This window comes from Rhea pennata, chromosome 1 (assembly GCF_028389875.1).
Source record: "Rhea pennata isolate bPtePen1 chromosome 1, bPtePen1.pri, whole genome shotgun sequence".
Classification (NCBI taxonomy): domain Eukaryota; kingdom Metazoa; phylum Chordata; class Aves; order Rheiformes; family Rheidae; genus Rhea; species Rhea pennata.
The window spans coordinates 86251301-86271412 of record NC_084663.1 but is presented as its reverse complement, the minus strand read 5'-3'; the positions used below and the strand labels follow the sequence as shown (position 1 = coordinate 86271412).

At 47.9% G+C, this 20112-nt stretch overlaps 2 protein-coding genes across 3 annotated transcripts; both read left to right on the top strand.

Annotated features, from left to right (window-relative positions):
• The first annotated feature begins 339 nt into the window (after window positions 1-339).
• USP5 (ubiquitin specific peptidase 5) lies at window positions 340-16052 on the top strand. 2 transcript variants are annotated; one of them, XM_062594178.1, is made up of 20 exons: window positions 340-475; window positions 1919-2044; window positions 2669-2735; window positions 5638-5771; window positions 6083-6228; window positions 6574-6758; window positions 7337-7431; window positions 7992-8185; window positions 8348-8419; window positions 9770-9851; window positions 10060-10185; window positions 10645-10798; window positions 11081-11255; window positions 12751-12839; window positions 13053-13175; window positions 13801-13944; window positions 14104-14249; window positions 14336-14489; window positions 15142-15226; window positions 15419-16052. In XM_062594178.1, exons 1-20 carry the CDS (start codon window positions 368-370, stop codon window positions 15510-15512), a joined length of 2499 nt encoding a protein of 832 aa, XP_062450162.1. In that variant the 5' UTR covers window positions 340-367; the 3' UTR covers window positions 15513-16052. The 2 variants fall into 2 exon arrangements, with proteins under 2 accessions (XP_062450162.1, XP_062450152.1); XM_062594168.1 differs by having other exon boundaries at window positions 13053-13244.
• Window positions 16053-16938: 886 nt separating this feature from the next.
• On the top strand, window positions 16939-20112 carry TPI1 (triosephosphate isomerase 1). The gene is made up of 7 exons (XM_062571361.1): window positions 16939-17105; window positions 18281-18404; window positions 18499-18583; window positions 18723-18855; window positions 18963-19048; window positions 19189-19276; window positions 19543-20112. Exons 1-7 carry the CDS (start codon window positions 16994-16996, stop codon window positions 19659-19661), a joined length of 747 nt encoding a protein of 248 aa, XP_062427345.1. The 5' UTR covers window positions 16939-16993; the 3' UTR covers window positions 19662-20112.

The window sequence follows — 20112 nt, the reverse complement described above, 5'->3', positions numbered from 1 at the left end:
AAGTCGGCTGAGGGAGGTTGGCTCCCGCCGTGCCTCCATCGCCAGCTCCATGGGAACGACAGTCACAATTCATCTGCCGGATGTCGATTTTCAAGGGATTCCCCGCCCCCGGCCCGCTCTGCGACGCTATTGGCTGAGGGGCCCGGCGCGTTGGCACGGCCGGTCCAGGCGGCTGTCCGTAACTGCAGGAGGGCGGCTGCCATTGGACGAGTCGGTCGGGCTGCACTGCAGGCGGGCGCCGCGCCCGCCACTCGGCCTCTCCGCGGCTCTGTCTGTGCGCCACGGGATTGGCCAGAGACCGCCTGACTATGCGGGTCTCTGATTGGTTAGGGTGGGGCTGTGGGCGGTGCTGCAGTGAGCCGCTGTCATGGCGGAGCTGAGCGAGGCGCTGCTCTCGGTGTTGCCGTCCATCCGGGTGCCCAAGGCCGGAGACCGGGTCCACAAGGATGAGTGCGCCTTTTCCTTCGACACGCCGGTAAGTGCGGCTCGCGGCCGACCCGCGCCGCCCGCCTGGGCTGCTCTCCGCCTCGCTCCCGTTCCCCAGCCCACCCAGGCGCCCGGGTGCCGTCGGCGCGGGGCGCTCTGGGACTTGTGGTTCCCTGGCGGCCGGGGCCGCGTGCGGCCGGGCGGAGCGTGTGGCCGTGGGGACTACAGCACCCAGCAGGCCGCGCGCCGCGCTCCTCCCGGCCGCGGCGCGCTGGGGGCTGTAGTTCTCGGGCCGGGGCGGGCGTGGGCAGGTGGCTCAGCGCGCCGGGCAGCGGCGCGGCCCGCCCCGGCCCGCGCCCCTGGGGAGCGAGCCCCCTCCTCCCTGCCGCGCGCCGCGTGGCGGGACGTGCGGTCCGGCGAGGGAGAGGGGCGCGGGCGGGCCCCGGAGCCGGGCCCGGGCCGCGGCGCAGCGCGGGGGTCTGCCTTGCGCGGCTCCGAGCTGCCCCCGACGGCCCTTGGCCCCGCCGCCGGGCCTAGCCCGGCCCGACAGGCTGGGGGCAAGTCGGTGCTGTGTCATTAAGATGGCAGTGGTCCCTTTTCCAGCTGGTATCCCTGCCCCTCCCACGCCTCGGCCTGGGGCGGCCGAGGCTGGGGGGGGACGAGTCCCCCGCCTTGGCCTCTGCACCAGCGCCCCTTGGGGCTGGGCACATTTGGGGGAAACGTGCCACTGTCAGAGGATGCTTCCTTCAAAGAAGCAGGATATGAGAGTGGCCCTCTCTTTTCCCTGACACCCACAACAACACCTGTCCATGTGCTCCCCTCTCTGTCCCAGCTGTCTGATGGTGGGAAACAAGCTGTGAGTTCGTTAGTGTTTTCTCTGTTGGTCAGTCTCTATATTTGGGTCACTCCCCTCTTTGTTTTAAAAATAGTATCTCTATGGAATGTGCGTAGAGTTTTCTAGGTGCTTGTGGGGTGGGGTGGACTCATTCTGTATCTGCTTCAGGGCTACTCACAAGCTTTGGAAAGCAGCAGTAAAAATAAAAAGTTACCTGTTAATCTTCTTCATGCTGTAGTTTGGCAAAGTCCCACATGACACCTGAAGACTTTCAAACAGGGTGACACAGTTTTGTTGGTAAAGATTATACCATGCTCTGAACATGTGAATTGGGTGTTCTCTGGACTTTTTACAAGATAAGCTCCTCAGGAATCTCACTCAGCCTGGCCTGACTCCATAGCATCCTGCCATAAATCGACAGACACATTGGCTTTCAAATTCATTATCTTGATAGGAACACCTGTTCCGGGACAGCTGGACTAGGGCTTGACAGCTTATTTCAGGCTAGCTACTAAGAGGCTCATATACAGGAATGAACTGTAGCCATTATGTAGTGAAATCAATGAATAATGAATAGTATTCCTAGAGGTAAATGTGTACTTATCCTAACAGATGGAATGGCATTCTTTACCGGTTTTTCTCTCTCCTTCCTTCCAGGAGTCAGATGGTGGCTTGTATATTTGCATGAACACATTTCTAGGCTTTGGGAAACAATACGTGGAAAAACACTATCAGAAAACAGGCCAGCGGGTCTATCTGCACCTCAAAAGAACACGTAAACCGGTAAAAAAAATAAAAAATAGAGTGTTAGTATTGAAAAATACATTTGAATGAGTAGAATCATAGAATCAGTAAGGCTGGAAGGGACCTCTGGAGATCATCTAGTCCAACCCCCCTGCTCAAGCAGGTATCACCTAGAGCATGTTAGACAGGATTGCATCCAAGTGGGCTTTGAATATCTCCAGAGATGGATACTCCACAACCTCTCTGGGCAACCTGTTCCACTGCTCTGTCACTCTCACAGTGAAGAAATTCCTCCTCATGGTCAGGCAGAACTTCCTGTGCTTCAATTTCTGCCCATTGCCTCTTGTCCTGTCACACAGGACAGCTGAGAAGAGTTTGTCCCCGTCCCCTTGACACCCTCGCTAAATACATAGTATAGAGACAGATCACATCTCTCACTTTCAGTACAAGTTTAACACTTTTTAGAGTTCTTCCTCAAATGTAACTGATGTTTTTCTTGGTGAATCTCATTTCTTTAGCTGTGTTATTTTTCAATTACTGTATGGATTGCCCAAACTCTTTCTGTCTGCCCTTTTCCCATTTTCACAGTAGCTTAACTTTTGTCCTTAAGGCTTTCCCCGCATGCCTGTCCCAATAACTATTTTCTTATCATCTCTGAAATAGAAGGAAGAAGACACCAACTCCAGTGCTGGGGATCCCCCAAGGAAGAAACCAACTCGCTTGGCTATTGGTAAGAAAGCACTTGTATATTCTGTATTCCTTTTTGTTTAGCACCAGTCCTTTGGAGCTTCTTGGCCTTGTTGTATGTCTCTCTTGCTTTTCTTTTCCTAGGCTAGTTGAGGCTAGTAGCCTCGATCTAATTCAAATTTAATGTTTTCTAGCATAGCTTAGGAGGTCAGTTACTGCAAAACAGTTGCCAAGATGGTAGTTTTGTTCCACGTTCAAAGAACATGTGCTGCATCATGGTTTTTGCAGATGAATGTTTTGCATCTTCTCTTAACTCTGTATGCCTGACTCAGTTTAGCATATCCAGTGTGGGGTGCTGCTTGATAAAGCTGTGTTCCTTGTGGAGCTGAAGTGAGTCTGAGAAAATCGAGAGGTTTTCTGTAAAGCAAATTATTTTTCAAACTTCTCAAAAATTGAACTAATGTTTTTTATGTAGAAAGGGAAGAAATAACTGGAAATGCTATATGAACAGTTTTGGCCAAATAATTCTGTGAAATATGAAGCATAATACCAGAGGAAGTATATCTAAGCATTAAAATATTAAAGCAAGTCCTTTTTTGGAATGATAGTGCCGGTGTTCCATTACTATTTTGCACAGACTGAAAAAAAAAAAAAAAAAAACTGTTGTGGGAATCAATGAAGATGCTGCAGGTTTCAGCTAGTACCTTCTGAACCACTGTGGAGACCTATGAAGCAGAAGATGGGAACATCTTTAGTAGTAGCAGGTTCTTGGCCTTTCTGGAGGCTGACCACTAGAAGGAAATGCAGAATCTCTATGTAGGTAGTCTTGCTTGTTTCTCACTTTTTCCCTAGCTTTGTCATTGTGTAGCATAAATCTGATGACCACTGCGCTGCCAGAGCACAAACACTAAATATTAGTTTCAACTGTTCCCTCTTCTTATAATGAGTTGCGTAGGATCCCAAAGGTCAATTCTAGTAAAGATGAGACTAGAAGCTACATTTCTTCAGGTTGTCAATGCTTTTATCTATTTAATTATGCTACCTGTGCAGAGATTAGGCCCTGTCTGCATTGAGTTACTTCTACATCCTCAGTTCTGCAAAGGTCCAAAAGAAGTGTTCTCATTAAGTCAGCAAATAGCTCCCTGTGATAACATTTTTGTGGTGTGAATGGAGTAGGAAAGAATAAAAGAAAATCACTTGTGGTTGAGTCAATGATTTCAAATTCAGGAGAGATTCTTTCTTCCTCTCTTTTAGCCAAATTGTGATGGTGGACTAATCCCAACATAGAAGATTTGCAAAAGTACTGGAGAGATTTCAGAGCAGTGTCACTGACTTTCATATCTATCCCTTGATCTGTCTGCACCTTAGCTCCTCTCTCCATGACAAAGAAACTTTAGTGCTCGCCTCTCATGCCAGCATGTTGGTAGAATATCTCCTTTGGAATTTACGGTATTTAGATACAATGGCGGGTAGGGAGGCAGGCACCTCATGCTATTGAATGCAAATGGGGAAGATGGGAAGGAGACAGTCTGCCAGCCGAAGACGCTCTTTCTCATTTGGAACTTCAGGAGGTACCCAAAACAACGTTAGGGGACTTCAGCAGTCTATTTCGGTTTGTGTAGGAATTGTACTACACAGGAATTGTGTAGTATCCTGAAGGATTGTGTATTGCTGTATTCTGTAAAGTGATGACAGGAGACTCTCTGGAATGTGCTGGAGGGATGGCACCGGAAGGGATTATTTGGTTGTATTGTTGCATGATGACCTCTCAAATGATGCTAGTGACTGTTTCCAAGTATTTCAAAAATCACTCAGGCTTGCAGCATCTCTGTTCTTACATAGCATTTTTTGTATGTGTAGTCCAAAATTGTTGCTATTTGAGGGGAGAATTGCAGGAGAAGTTGTGAGAACCAGGTGTTTTTGTCAACAGTGTTTTAAATACAGTAATGTTTTTCAGAACAACTGCAATGCACACAGGCTTCTTGAGCCAGAGGCGATCAACTCTCAAAGTTATAGCAAAAACTCATATTGCTTTCACAGATCTGCTGCAGCCACAGCATGCCATTTCTAAAGAAATAAATGAAACTCAGTAAAAAAAAAATAAAAATAAGATGATGAGGCTGCTGTTAAGCAAAGTGTCTTCTGCCCTGTTCTTTCTGGAATGGAGGGTGTGAATTCTTGGAGAACAGGAAAGGCCAAGATAACGTTCTCAAAAATAATTTTTTTTTCTGGGTACCTCATAAATCAGAAACTGTTCCTTATGTTGCTGCTGTTACTTTTCAGTGACTGTCCAGCACGACTCATGGCAACTGGCAGATATCCTATTTTGTAGGGAACTCCCATGTCTTTGTCAGTCTCTGGAAGGCAGAGAGCTAGGCCAGCAGGAAAAACTACTACTACTGTGCTTTTCCTAAGACTTTTTCTGTAACTCTGGACATGACTAAGCACTCCTAGCTCCCTTATAATTCTGGACTTTGAATTGTCTTTTCTGGAAGGAAGAGAAGAAGAGGCAGGGTCTTGAAAGATGCTGGTAGGCTAAGCTTATCCTCTAGGGGTTTGAAGATGATTTCTTCATGCAGTTTTCACAACATATCAAAGATATGAATGGAAGGACTAGCAGCAATGCTTTATCATCACTCTGTTCTTGTTATTGTCACTCTAAAGCAGTTTTTCTTTTTCTCTGATTGTAGTCGAGGTCTAGAGATTCCTTCTAAGGACCTATGAAAAACAGCTGGGGAAAGCAAGCCTATTGTCACTGGGCTTATATTAACTTGTATGGAACTCCACACATCCAGCAGGAGCTTTAGGATCCAGAAGCTGAAGAAGGATTTTGGATCTAGAACTTTGCCTTAGTCATTGTGTCATGTTTCTTGCAGGCTGTGGGCAAAGAAGACTTGCAAGCTATTTGGTTTGACCTGTTACTACAATGCTTTGTCTTCCTATAGGTGTAGAAGGTGGATTTGACATCACAGAAGAAAAGTTTGAATATGATGAAGATGTAAAAATAGTAATTTTACCAGAGCATCTGGATATTCCTCGTGATGGGCTGGAGGGACTACCAGACATGGTCAGAGACAGGGTATGTTTGGGTGGACGGTTGTGTTTTCTGTTGGTAGGGAGGAAATGCACCATTACAGAGAAAGAACCACTGTCCTGTAAAAGGGATCCTGCAGAGCTGCTGTGAAGTTCCAGCTTGGAGTAAGTAATAGTATACTGCACTTATACAGTGCTTTATATTAAGAAGTCCTGGCCTTTGACTGAGCCTCCTGAACAGTGCCTTAATGCGACTGACTTGCAGATCTGACCCTAAATATGGAGTGTTGTGGCACTGGGAACTGGGAATTTCTTTTCTTGTGCCCTTTATTCTTTTTCCTGCTGTCCTAATTCTAGATTGCCAGTGCAGTTGAGGCCATCTTGACAGCAGATTCAGCCTCACGGAAGCAGGAGGTGCAAGCTTGGGATGGGGAGGTTCGCCGTATTTCCAAACATGCTTTTTCCCTGCATCAACTTCAGAACGACATCCGCATCCCACCATGGTGAGCATACTGTTGAGGCTAGCTGTATTCCTCTGTATTCCAGACTCACCCTGATCATTGTCTTCTCATATCCTGCATCTGCATGGAACTTGCTCGAGCAGAAGATAAGATTTCTTTTGTGGGGCTTTGCTGTGTGTCTGAAGATGGCTTGTGCAAATTAGCAAAGTAAGGGGAAGGAGCAGACTAAGGTATTTCAGGGTGCTCAGTGCTCTGGAGTGAAAGAAGAAAGAGATCCCAGAAACCTTTGCGTATACTGTGATTAGTGGGTGTCAATGCAGACTGCTTCAGAGGTACAGCTCAAAGGTTTCTCCCAACAGCTCTTTTCTTTCTGCCTTTTGTCATTAGTGGCTGGAAGTGCAGCAAGTGTGACATGAGGGAGAACCTGTGGCTGAACATGACTGACGGAGCCATCCTATGTGGTCGGCGCTACTTTGATGGCAGTGGTGGCAACAATCATGCGGTTGAGCATTACCGGGAAACTGGCTACCCACTGGCTGTGAAACTGGGAACGATTACTCCTGATGGGGCTGGTGAGAAGGGGGATCCCATGAGGGTTATATATGCCAGGCCCCACTCAAGCTGACTTTGGTTTCTGACAAGGCAAGTGAGGGACTCTCCAGGTATAAAGTTGGTGTTGCCCATGGTATGATCTGGAACATGTGGTGTCATCTGATCCTGAACTTTCTCACTCTAACCTGCTTCTTATTAGAGGCAAAGAACTGGCTGATAAAAACTGGCCGTCCTTCTTCCCTCCCTTGTAATTTGAAGGGTCTTAGAATAGTTATCAAAATTTCCTTCTTGTTTCCTGTGGTTAGACATTTATCAAAGAATGTTATGTTCAAAGCTTGAGTAGAGAGTAGATGGCACAGTAACCTACTTTTGTCTTTCCAGGCATAGATGCAACCCTAATCAGTGACAAAGTTTTTCATCTTGTCTTATGTTCTGGGGGAGCCTCAATATTGTCTGTAGTGCTATTCCTGAGAAAGGAGAGGAAAACCCAGCTGCTCTATCTGTCAAAACTGCCAGTTTTGAGCACTCTGTTCTCTCATCCAGCAGTGAATTTTAGATCACAGGCCAAGGTAAATCTCTTCTTCTCGGTTCTTCGTAGATGTCTACTCCTATGACGAGGATGATATGGTGTTGGATCCCAACCTGGCAGAACACCTTGCTCACTTTGGAATTGACATGCTCAAGATGCAGAAGGTAAGGAGTTCCTGTGCAGGTCCAGAAGGGGGAGAGTAGCAAGTCTGAGATTTGTTAGCTGGATTCTAGCTTTTCACATTCCTGAGCATCATTAAAATTCAGTCCTATGTCTATGCAGCACCATTCCTGATCAAGAAATGCTGGGGTTTTATTGGACAGAGCTGCCTTGCCTCTTCTTTACTGTCCCTCATGTTTATTCCCTTGGAGTTCTATGTCAGTACCTTAGGCAGGAAGCCACACAGGCTCTTAGCTTTGGTTGCTAGATTCTGTGTTGGTGCCTGATTTTTATGCTCTTTTTCAGGGCGTTGTTCACATTTCTCTCATGTAAGATATCTCTAATGTAGTAGCATTCCTCCTGCTGCCATATAAATGGGTCCTTCTGTCCCAGATACTCAGATAGTTCAAAGAAATTTTTGTATCTTCCTCTTCTCCTAATTTAAAGAGAAATCCTAATCAAACAGAATGGATTTAGGTGTTTCTCTACAGCATAGCCCTTCTGGCACTGCTAATGCTCCCTTGGGTCTTCCCTGAGGGTCCTCTCCGGTTCTTCTCCTCCACAGACGGACAAGACCATGACAGAACTGGAAATTGATATGAACCAGCGCATTGGAGAGTGGGAGCTCATCCAAGAGTCTGGAGTGCAGCTCAAGCCCCTATATGGTCCTGGGTACACTGGTATCCGTAATCTGGGCAACAGTTGCTACCTCAATTCTGTGATGCAGGTGCTGTTCAGTATCCCGGACTTCCAGAGAAAGTAAGTGAACTTAATTGCCTCTTTACATTGGCCTGAGGTCTACTGGATTCAGTACAAAGGTCCCTTAGGGCTAGGATCTTCTGTTGTAGGAATCCAGCTCAGAAATGTGTCTTTACCAGATAAATCCATACGTCCCTTAGATTGCCCTGATTTGCTTTGCAGGTATGTGGATAAGCTGGAGAAGATATTCCAAAGTGCACCTTCGGACCCTACACAGGACTTCAGCACACAAGTGTACGTAGAGTTTTGGTGAGAGGAGGAAGGCTGAGGCTGCCTGGGTGCGTCCCCTCTGCGCTGCTACAGTGTGCTTTGTTGCAGGTTTCTTCCTCAAGCCTTGCCTCTCTGTCTCCATGTCTGTCACCCGAGACACTGATCCTCTGTGATCAGCAAACATCTAAGACAAGAAGGCTCAGCTGAATGTCCTAGATGGAGAGGACAGTGCACCTACCTCAGTGCTTATGAGAGTCTCAAATGATGTCTGAGGCCTAGCCATGATCTTATATGTATTACGTGGGGAATGCAGTATCATCTGTTACCACGAGGGGGATTTCTGGTGGGCGTGTTCCATCTGCGTTACAGCAAAGAGGTGCTTGCTTTCTGCAGTTGGAGGGAGATGGCTTAGACCAAAGTTATACAGAGGTTTAGGGAACTTTGCCTTGGTGGATAACTTATATTTGCCTGAAGATAATATGATTATTCCTGCAAGAGCTATTGTGCAAGTAATTACAGGACAGTATACAGAAGAAGGAGCACAAGATTTGGGAGATTATTTCAGTTTAAATATATGGGTTCTCTGCTATATTAGCTATAAAACACCAAAGCAGTGTTTGGAGGTTTGTGGGGAAAGAAATGGAGGGTGGCATTTGTAGAAGAGGGTTCAGAGGAGGAGTCTGAGTTCAAAAAGATGCTTAGCCTGGGGTGAGATGTTCATTTAGGAGGGGATTGAATTGAGACAACTAGAACGATTTTTGCCTGGGCAAATGAGTGAGTTGGTACAGTATGATCCAGACAAATGACATCAGTGATGGATTGGAATAGTAATGAATTGGAATAGTGGGAGGGTCTGGGCATGGGAGAAATCAACGAGGGTTATTGTTGTCCATTATCTGTCTCATGCAGTAATTCTTAATCTTTCCCATGGGAAGATGTGATCAGTCTGTTCACACCAATACTGCTTCAGGCAATTTCACTGTGCCCTGCTGTCTCCTGTACAGTTAGATACAGTGCTACTTTACCCATTTCAGACTGCAGCATAGTTTGGCTGATAGACAGCTGTTGTACGGCTCTATACTGGCTGCCTTCTTACTGAAAAATTGAAGTTGTTCCTTTATGGTCTCCCCACTGTGCAAGCAATGACTGAGCTTGGTGCCTGAAAGTCTTTGTGACTTTCAAGCGGGTGATGTCTCGTGGAACCAGAGGCAGCAGACCAAGATGAGATGATCTCAGCTGATACAGCAGAGAAAGTTGATCTCTGAAATTGACAGCCCATGGCAGCGTTAAAACTGAATGGTTGATGTGGTTCCCAGAGTGCACAGGATTGAAGAAGGCAGCTTGATTCTAATGGTGACTTCTTCATCATTCCAGAGCCAAACTGGGCCATGGACTACTTTCTGGGGAATATTCAAAGCCAGCTTCCGCAGATGGGGAACAGCAACCAGATCAGAAGGTGAGGCTTAGTATCCTCATGATGAGGGGATGTGTGACGTATGTGTGTGATGGGGAAGGAGGGAGAACCCTTTCTGAAGACCTGTCCTGGAGCTCAGTCTGGAGCCCTGTCACCTGAAGAAGAGCATGGCTAAGAGTAGCGTGTTACATGCCAGGACACATGCTTGGCAAATTATAATCACCTTCCTCTTTTGCTTTGTTCTTTCCAGGGTGTGCAAAATGGAATTGCTCCACGCATGTTTAAGTCTCTCATTGGAAAGGGGCATCCAGAGTTTTCCACCAACCGACAGCAGGATGCCCAGGAATTCTTTTTGCACTTCATCAACATGGTGGAGGTAATAGCTGAGTCTGTCTGTCAAGTCCCGGAAAAGCCCATCTTTGTTTTCTACCCATTCAATGTTATCACTGATAGTCAGGGTCAGAGAGGGTAGGGGAGAAGCTGGCAATTGGAGCAGAGAGAGGGAAAGAACACAGTGAAATGGATCAGTCAGGATCTGTGAGAGCAGAGAAAGAGTGCTGTCCTTTGCCAAGCCTTGTCTCCAGGGATGATTGCTCAGAGGGAATCTCTTTTGTGAATGGCACAACTGGAGACCTATATTATCTCCTTCAGGAGCAGGAATAGCATGAGTTCTTGGGGTTGGCTGTAGTTTCCTTCTTCCTATCTTTTCCAGTGGACTGAGTGCAGAAGTGAATGCTGTTTGGCTGCATCCTATGTGGGGTTGCTACTGCTGTAGCTATTTATTTTTGCTATTCTGTTGCTACACCTCTGATGATTTTAATCTCTCCCTCTTCAGAGGAACTGCCGCAGCTCAGAGAACCCTAATGAGGTCTTCCGTTTTCTGGTGGAGGAGAAGCTGAAGTGCCTGGCCACAGAAAAGGTGAAATATACCCAGCGTGTGGATTATATCATGCAGCTGCCCGTACCCATGGATGCTGCACTCAACAAAGGTCAGTAGCATGCAGAAGGCCAGAATAGCGGCAAACGTTGTGGTTGGAGATTGACGTAGTCACGTCTCTCCAGAGTCTTTCCTCTTACACCACTGGACTGTGATTTAACAGCAAAATAGAACTGCAGTAGTACAACAGTGCTCACTGGAAGACATTGTCTACTTTATGCTCCATTCTTGAGGGCTTATCTCTATCGGCCTGTTCTGTCTCTGAGTGTTGCTTACACCACGTGCTTTATGAGTACCTAGGGGTGGTCTTTGACTCCTCTCCTTTATTACCTAGACGAGCTACTGGAATATGAGGAGAAGAAGCGGCAGGCAGAAGAGGAGAAGCAGCCACTGCCTGAGCTGGTGCGAGCTAAGGTGCCTTTCAGCTCCTGTCTAGAGGCCTATGGAGCTCCAGAACAGGTGGATGACTTCTGGAGCACAGCCTTGCAGGCCAAGTCTGTGGCTCTCAAGTGAGTGTGGGTTGGTGACTAGATGAGCTATGATGAACTGGATATAGCTGCATCTTTTGGAACTTCTTTGTTTAGTTGCTTGGGGAAGGAGTGTTACCAAGCTTTGTAGCTTTCCGTATCTTGCATCCATAGGACATTGAAGTACCCTTGTAAACCAGAGGGGAGATCAGATTGTCAGTGCTGGAGGGTATGCCCCCAAAGGATTACAGTGAACAGAACTGCAATGCTAGTGAAATCCTTACTACTAACTTTCAGTTGCTGCAGGGCTATGAAGATACAGTTAATCCAGAAAATGATCAGCTTTTGTTCTAAATTTGAAACTTAGCTTTAAAATCAGCAGCTGACAGAATATGGCAACTCTGTTCTTGCTTGGCCTCTGGAACCTCTTAAAGGAAGTTTTTATCTATCAAAGGTTGAGCAGGAGCATTGAGTGTAACAGATACATTTGTTTCAGAAACCAGAGCCCTCAGGTAGAAATTCTTTCAGTTATTTTAAAGGATGCTAGCTCAAATACCTATATCAAAGCTTAAAAAGCAGCTTTAACTTGTCTCACTGTCTGCAACACATGCAGTAGTGCAAAGATGTAGTGAGAAGACTGCAAACTTAAGCAGCTTCCTGCTGTGATGCTACTGACTATATTTCTACAATGAGAGAGTTGTCCTCAAAGAACCCAGTAAGTCTACCAAAATGGAAGTATTTTTCTAACATATATTCTGTTATTAAGCAATAGCCAGTATAAATTAACAGTCAGTAACACAATCATATTGAGAAGCAATGTTCTGTTCAGCTTTTAAATAATGAGTTGTGTTCAAATATTTCTTAAGAATTAGCATTGAATACATACTGTTACTTAAAAATTTTACAGCATGTTACAATTATTCCCCACAATCTCTCAATATTACACCAGTAATAAGTATCTGTCTTTCTCACTATTTCTTCTCCCTTCAAAAACATCCTCTCTGTTCCACAAATGCAAAACATCCTTTTTCTCAAATTGTCTAACTTAATTACATTCAATCAATTTTAGAGCCACTATTAGCTTAAAATTTGCTGCTTCTGCTTTCATATCCCAAAAAAATGCTCTTGTTTTTGAAAGCTTGTCAGCTTCTCCAGCTGTATCTGTTGGTCTAATAAAAGATGTTATTTTCCCTTACATTCCTTAAGGATTAGACTTCTAATTAAATACTAAAATCTGAGGAGGCTTGTAAAAACAGGATTGGAAGATAGAGAACATGCACTATTTTTCCTTATCCTTTAATGTTTTGCAGTGCTACATTCAGACTCATCTGATCAGAGCATCTGCTTTAGAAATTGTTCTATGTTTGAGGAGCTTTAAGCTCAGCGCAGGAGAATCTTCCACAGCTCTGCAAATACGTGCATCCCTGCCTTGGGAAGGACATGCCTCTGCCCTACTCACTGCTTTCCTGAATCTTGAGAAGCCCTCAATCATTGCTGATAAGATATAAAAAATAGCTGTGATATTTCTGTCTTTCAGAACAACAAGATTCGCATCTTTCCCAGATTATCTGGTGATCCAAATCAAGAAATTCACTTTTGGCCTGGATTGGGTGCCCAAAAAGCTTGGTAAGAAAGAGGAGAAGCTACAGAGCATATAGGTACTGGGTGTCATATATGGGCACTGTAGTTCTTCCTGGAAAGAGGAAAATAACTACCTCACAAAGAGCAGCAGTCTGTAGTGTGTATCGTATCCCCAGTGGCTGACTTCTCTAGATCTCCCAACTAAGTCCTTTGGTTTCTGCTCATGTGGGGGAGGCTGAGCAATAATGTATCTTGCAGATGTCTCAATTGAAATGCCAGAGGAGCTGGATATCTCTGCACTGCAAGGAACAGGGCTGCAAGATGGAGAAGAAGAAATGCCAGACATTGCACCCCCACTGGTGACACCAGATGAGCCCAAAGGTAGCCTGGGGTTCTATGGCAACGAGGACGACGACTCCTTCTGCTCCCCTCACTTCTCCTCTCCAACATGTTAGTGATTCTCCTTCTCTTTTCCTGATGCCTGACTCATTTCCTTGCTCTCCTTGTCTTATCTCCCATGCTAGCAGTTTCCTCTTGCTTAGTCTTTTCCTATCCCTCTGTCAGTGAATGCTGGCTACCTCCCTTGCATGCCTGTTATGCAAGGGTGTTATGCAAGGGAGTATGTTGAAGCTCATACTGTGTAAGATTGGGATGTGGCATGTCTAGTGCATTTACAGGTGGCAGGGCTGGGGTTTATATAAGACTTAGCTGGTAGAGGTATTTTGTTTTCACAAAGCACAGTGGGAGATAGGGTTTGGAGTGCAGAGGAGAGCCAGCGCTTCCAAGTTCATGAGCTGAATCTTTTTGTCCTCTGGGGTATGTGTGTGTGTGACTAGGCATTTCAGAAGAGGAAGAAAGAATATAAAGGATGAGTAGAGCAGAGAGACAGAACTTCTGTGAAATGAAGTCAGGCAATGGTGGTTTGGGGGATTTTTATGAGACTGCACAACATAGAGCAGGCGGGGCTGGGTGGGAGCGGGTGGCTCTAATCTCTGTCTTTCTACAGCTCCCATGTTGGATGAGTCGGTGATTATCCAACTGGTGGAGATGGGCTTTCCCATGGATGCCTGCCGCAAAGCTGTATATTACACAGGGAACAGTGGGGTTGAGGCTGCCATGAACTGGGTCATGTCACATATGGATGATCCAGGTATGAGCTCACATGGCCATGAGAAAGCTTACTGTATCTGGGTCATTGTGCTGCCTTGTCCCACTGCAGCAGTGGAAAACTGAAGTAGTTTGGATCTCGGACTGTATGCCTGTCAGAGAGATGTAACTGCTCTGAGCTGTGTTCTGTTTCCCACTGCAGACTTTGCTAACCCTTTAGTTCTCCCTGGATCCAGTGGACCAGGGTCAACTATTGCCTGCTCAGACCCTCCTTCAGAAGACAGTGTGGCCACCATTGTCTCCATGGGCTTCTCTCGGGACCAGGCTATGAAAGCACTCAGAGCCACGGTGAGAGGCCTAGGTGACATCAAACTGATATGGTATTCTGAGGAACAAACATTCCCAAATTCACAGTGTTCTGCTTTTCTTTCCAGAACAACAGTCTGGAGCGTGCTGTGGATTGGATCTTTAGTCATATTGATGACCTTGATGCAGAAGCTGCCATGGATATCTCAGAGGGGCGCTCAGCAGCAGAGTCCATCTCTGAATCTGTCCCTGTGGGTCCTAAAGTGCGCGATGGGCCTGGAAGTGAGTTCCAAGCAGTAGAAATGTGGATTTTGGGGTGCAAACCCAGCATGGCTTTACCCTTCCTACTCCATCCAGTCCTGTAGCTTCTAGCAGCAGGTTTCATAAAGCTGATTTGGTTGCTGAAATGGTTGGAGCAGGGAGGAAAAAGAGAGAGGTGGCCATGTAGGCCTAGACCTTTCAGGCTAAGACTCACCTGAAAGCAGATAAGATCTGAGAAGCAGAGGAGGTGTTGTGAAGTGAAAGATGGAAAGGACTGTGCTTCTTTCTCCCAGCCAGTTCTGGAGGCTTTTCTGTTCTTCAAGCTCCCATTGAAAAGCCACATTTCAATCTGTTTGGAAAACTGGTGCCAATGCTGTTTGTCTGTAGGTGCCATGAAAAGGTGGATCCCTGACTAACCATCCATCATGCATGATCCAGTTGGAAGGGGTGAGGTTGGACAGGAGTTACCATCTCCTATTCCTTGCACTCCTTGAGACCAAATCCTCACAGTCAGACTTGACAGGAGGCCATTTCTAAATTGTCATCCAGCAGATAGATGACACAGGCCAGGTCTCATACATCAGAAATTCTTCTCTGGAGAGGGCTTTTCAGGATAGGGTTTTTCAGGTATGAAGCCTTTCCTCTTTATCTGATCATTCTTCTTTTCCCCAAGAATATCAGCTGTTTGCCTTCATCAGCCACATGGGCACTTCAACTATGTGTGGCCACTACGTTTGTCACATCAAGAAAGATGGCAGGTAAGAGAGACTCTCACAGGATAAGGGGATCCCAAGGTAGAGTTTTAAATCACTGTCCTCCTCTGTTTCTTCAGGGGTCTTGCGGGGAGGGGGATGGCAGCTACTAAGAGGAGGAGGAGAGCAGGCAAGGGGAATCAAATAGTGTCATAGCAACAGAACAGTGTCCTTGAGCTTCCCTTCTGCCTGTTGCAGGTGGGTGATCTACAACGACCAGAAAGTCTGTGCTTCTGAGAAGCCCCCCAAGGATCTGGGCTACATCTACTTCTATCAGCGGATTCCCAGCTAGAATGTCCTCTTGCTGTGTGTGGAGGGGGGAAAGTGGGCTGAAGGCATGGGGGAAAGGGGTGGGGGGCAGTGAGGATAAGAGCAGGGTCCTTCTCTCCCCTGGTGTTCTTCACCTACTCTTCCTTTTAATGGCCTCTCTCCATATGAGCCACTGCTGCAACATGGAGGCAAGAGTTCTTTGACTAATAGACTGGGGCTGGAGCCCCCATGGACATGACTGAATGGGGTCTGGGGGGAGGGGGGGGGAATATCTGTTTCTATAGGAAATGTCCTCACTGTCCCCACCACCACCTCATGACACACACAGCCCTAGTGCTTTGCTGCTTAGTGGGATGACACCACCTCCTTGCTGTCTAGAAGAGGGGGAGGGGGCTTATGTGTATGTGTGGCTTGTATATCATGGGGGGACTTCCCATCCCCATCCTCCCAGAAGAGGGAGCAGTGCAGGAAGCAACATGGGCCATGAGCAGTGCCCCCTCCTTGTGTGCCCTTTACATGCCAAAATACACGAAGGATAAAATAAAAATCTAAATACCCCCTGGTTTCTGTCTGCTCTGTGTATTGTTAGGTGTTCTCCAAGAGCTAAGGTACGAGTTCTTTCGTACTATGAGCAGAGGGCACTTACTGCTAGTGTGGTTCTCTTGCCTTTGGTGAAAGCAGGCCCTGCTAGTCTTGTGTAGCAAAGGCACCTTGAGTGGCTAAGTCCCTGGTCTGATTGCCCACTTACGCTGTTATAGCAGTGGCTCTGTCTCCTGTTCTCCCTTCTGTCACTAATATCTGCTTCTGAATGCTGTAGTGAAGGCTAAATCTACAGTACTTGCAATCAAAGAGCTGCTGACCATGGGGGACACAGTGCTCCGTGTCACCTGTCCTGGTTCCCTCTGTCCTGGTGCTGGTAGGCCTGCTGCATTTTTGCTCGTGTCAGAACACTATAGGAAAGTGACTGATTCATACCTCCTTTTAGAAATGAAAAATGCTAGGGCCTGCAGCTGTGAGATCAGAAGGATTGCAGGGCCTTACATATTTAGTCGATCAGCATGGTCGCATCCCGTGTGTGTTCTGGTATGTCTCTTCCTTCACAGTGCAATCCTACGTGCCTCACTCCCTTTTGTGGCCTCCGTGCTGCCTCACTGCATGCCTGCTCCACTGAGCGGGGACAGAGGCCTTTTATCTTTCGCGGCAGAGCGGAGCCTCCACTCTCGGTACGTCGCTGAGCTAGGAGCTGAGAAGGGGGAGGCTTGTTCCGGGCCCACAGGACCGGCAGCACCGCCCGCGGACACGCTGTCGGCACAGGCGCGGGCCGCCGCTGCCCCGGCGGCGCCTCGGCGGCGGAAGCGCCCCCCCCGCCCCCCAGCGGGGGCGCGAGCCCCGCCCAGCGGGGGGCGGGGCCGCCCGCCCTGCCGGCCTATAAAAAGAGGCGCCGCGGGCGGTTTTCGCCGTTTTCGACCTTCGCGTCTGCCGCGGTGCTGGTGTGTTCCCGCTATGGCGCCCAGGAAGTTCTTCGTGGGGGGCAACTGGAAGATGAACGGTGATAAGAAGAGCCTGGGCGAGCTCATCCACACGCTGAACGGCGCCAAGCTCTCCGCCGACACTGGTGAGGGCGCGGCCGCACGTCGCGCACGTACCGCCGGGCAGCGGCACTCCCGGGCCGACGGGCGCCCCGCAACGGCGGGGACGGGCGCTGAGAAATGTCAGAGGGCAGCAAGGGGACGGGGCCTATATATAATCCAGTGGTGGGGCCAAAAATACCCGCGAAACCGGATCCTGGGCCGCTAAAGGGCAGTGCCGATCTCCGGTGCCGGATGTGCCCCGGTGCCTGCCCCGCGTGGCCCGGGCGGGCGGTGGATGTGGGCCGCCCCAGGCAGCGCCTTCGGGCAGCGGCGCCGGGGCCCTGGCCGGGCCGTGCGGCCCCGCATCGGGACTGCCGCGGCCTCCGGGAGGAGCCCGCGCTCGTTGCCTCTTCCCAGTGTCACGCGGAGCCGCGGCCGCTAGCAGCGGGGCCTCTCGTTGCCTGCCCCGTGGAAGGAAGCCCCTTTAGTGCTTTCTCAGGCCGCTTCTGGGGAGCTTCCTTGTTGGTGCTTCCTTGTAAGCAGTGCTTATGAGTCTCCTATGTCTGTGTGTGTGGTGTTGCTTTGGCTCCGCCAAGCTGGGTGGCATTAGGCCTCTGACCACTTACCTCCCTAAGACTCTGCTCATCTTTCTTGGCCTTACCCCTGCCCCTTAGCATTTCTGAAGGTCTTCTCCAACATTCACTCTCCCCCCTCCCCTGAAAGTACACTCAAGAGTGTATCTGATGTCTGGGATCAAGGAGGGCAGAGTACAGTATTTCAGCTGCGATCAATCTAGAGCTATATTAGCCTAGGAGGCCAGACCCAAATATAATCCCAGATGTAACCTGATGCTGCCATTTTCTCACCCGGTTCAATGAAGCCTCAGCAGCGGGGCAAAATTCTTGCCCAGTTTCTCAGACAGGCTGTTTCCAAGGAACATATGAGAACTGGCTTAGGGGCCTGGCTGTCTGCCTGATCTCACCTATATGGCTACTAGAAAGGGTTTCTCCCCAGCTGCTGAGTCATCAGATAATTGAAAGTGGGAATATCCTTGCTGCTGCAGAGGGTACCCAAAATGTCAGTAAGGACAGGCAGGCTAAATCCCCCTAGAAGTGGCAGAGAGAAGGGTGACCTCTTAGTGCTGGGCTTCAGGGTCAGTGGTTGGGTGCAGTTCCTGCCTATATACCTTCTCAAGGTTAACTCTTTCTCTGCTTTTCAGAGGTGGTATGTGGAGCTCCTTCTATCTACCTTGACTTTGCCCGTCAGAAGCTTGATGCGAAGATTGGGGTTGCAGCACAAAACTGTTATAAGGTACCAAAGGGAGCTTTTACAGGAGAGATCAGGTAAGCCTTAAAGTAAAAGTAAAGCTGGGGTGCTTCTAGGAAGTGAATTTCCCCTGGAGGTTTAAGCCAATGCCATTCTTTCCTTTTTCTCTAGCCCAGCAATGATCAAAGATATTGGAGCTACATGGGTGATTCTGGGCCACTCAGAGCGAAGGCATGTTTTTGGAGAGTCTGATGAGGTGAGTGACCGTGAGAGAGTGATGGCCTAGCTCAGAGATTCCTATGTAGGCTGGAGGGGTGAGCAGTGGCTGGGAAAGATGAGTGCAGGAGTAGAGTGGACTGGGTTGTCACTCATCTTATTTCTCTTTCCATTCCCAGTTGATTGGGCAGAAAGTGGCTCATGCTCTAGCTGAAGGCCTTGGTGTCATTGCTTGCATTGGAGAGAAGCTGGATGAGAGAGAAGCTGGCATAACAGAGAAGGTGGTTTTTGAACAGACCAAAGCCATTGCTGGTAAGGGAAGCAAATACTTTTTGGCCATTTGGGAAATGGGCATTCTGAAAGCTCTGCCTTTCTTGGCATGGGGCACTGTGCTTATCTTAAACTTCTCCCTTTTCTAGATAATGTGAAGGACTGGAGTAAAGTGGTGCTTGCCTACGAGCCAGTATGGGCTATTGGTACTGGTAAAACTGCAACTCCTCAACAGGTATGATGCTGAGTAGGTGGCCAACTGGCCCTTCCCACTAAAGAGATCCATCTCCTTGAAGATGGAGCAAGACAGCTCTCTCTCTGGAAGGATATTGTATAGAGAATGGCTCAGCCCTTAGACGTTTTGTTTCATCACAGGCTCAGGAAGTTCACGAGAAGCTGAGGGGATGGCTCAAAAGCCACGTGTCTGATGCTGTTGCTCAGTCAACTAGGATTATCTATGGAGGTAAATGAGTCCGCCTTTTTCCAGTGCAGAAAACACTATTTTTCTGCTTGTTGCAACAGTTGTGCATCATGCTATCTGCTCTGCTGATGAGAAAATTTGAGATTGGCAGAGCACGAAGGACCACATACTAGCTTGTTGGGGTGAAGGAGAGGTGGTTGCATCAGTTTCACAATCTGCGGAGTAAGAGGTGGCTAGTATCTTGCAAGTTTTATCTCTGTCCTGTTCTCATTTTATGTTAGCCTAGCCTTAAAATATTGCTTCCTTAGGTTCAGTGACTGGCAGCAACTGTAAGGAGCTGGCATCTCAGCATGATGTGGATGGCTTCCTTGTTGGAGGAGCTTCTCTCAAGCCAGAATTTGTGGATATTATTAATGCCAAACACTGAAGCAGCCTGGAGTCACACGGAGTCCTTTGTGATTAGGATTAAGAAACAGAAGCAACAAGGAACCTTACATTGCACATCCATCAATACAGAGGCCTCCTCTGAGGCTTTTCCCCACCACGGTCATTGTTCTAGCTGTGCTGCTAACCCCCATCACCATGTTGGAGCTCTGGTGGGAGCCTCTTTCATCAGAGTCTTGACAGCCTCCAGCCTGAACTGGCAGAATCCTCAGATGCCCATTGATCCTGTTACCTAATAGAGCTCACAGTCAAGCTGGCCCTTTCTCTGCTGTGAGAGAAGGCTGCTAACATAGGGGAAGAAGGGAACCACAGTCTCTTGCATCTTTCAAGCCCATCAGTAAGGAGCCTGTCAGCTTAGACCCTTGTGAGACACCTTACCTCTGCTATGTCCCATACTGAACAATAGATGGAATAAACAAAAGAATGTGTCTGTC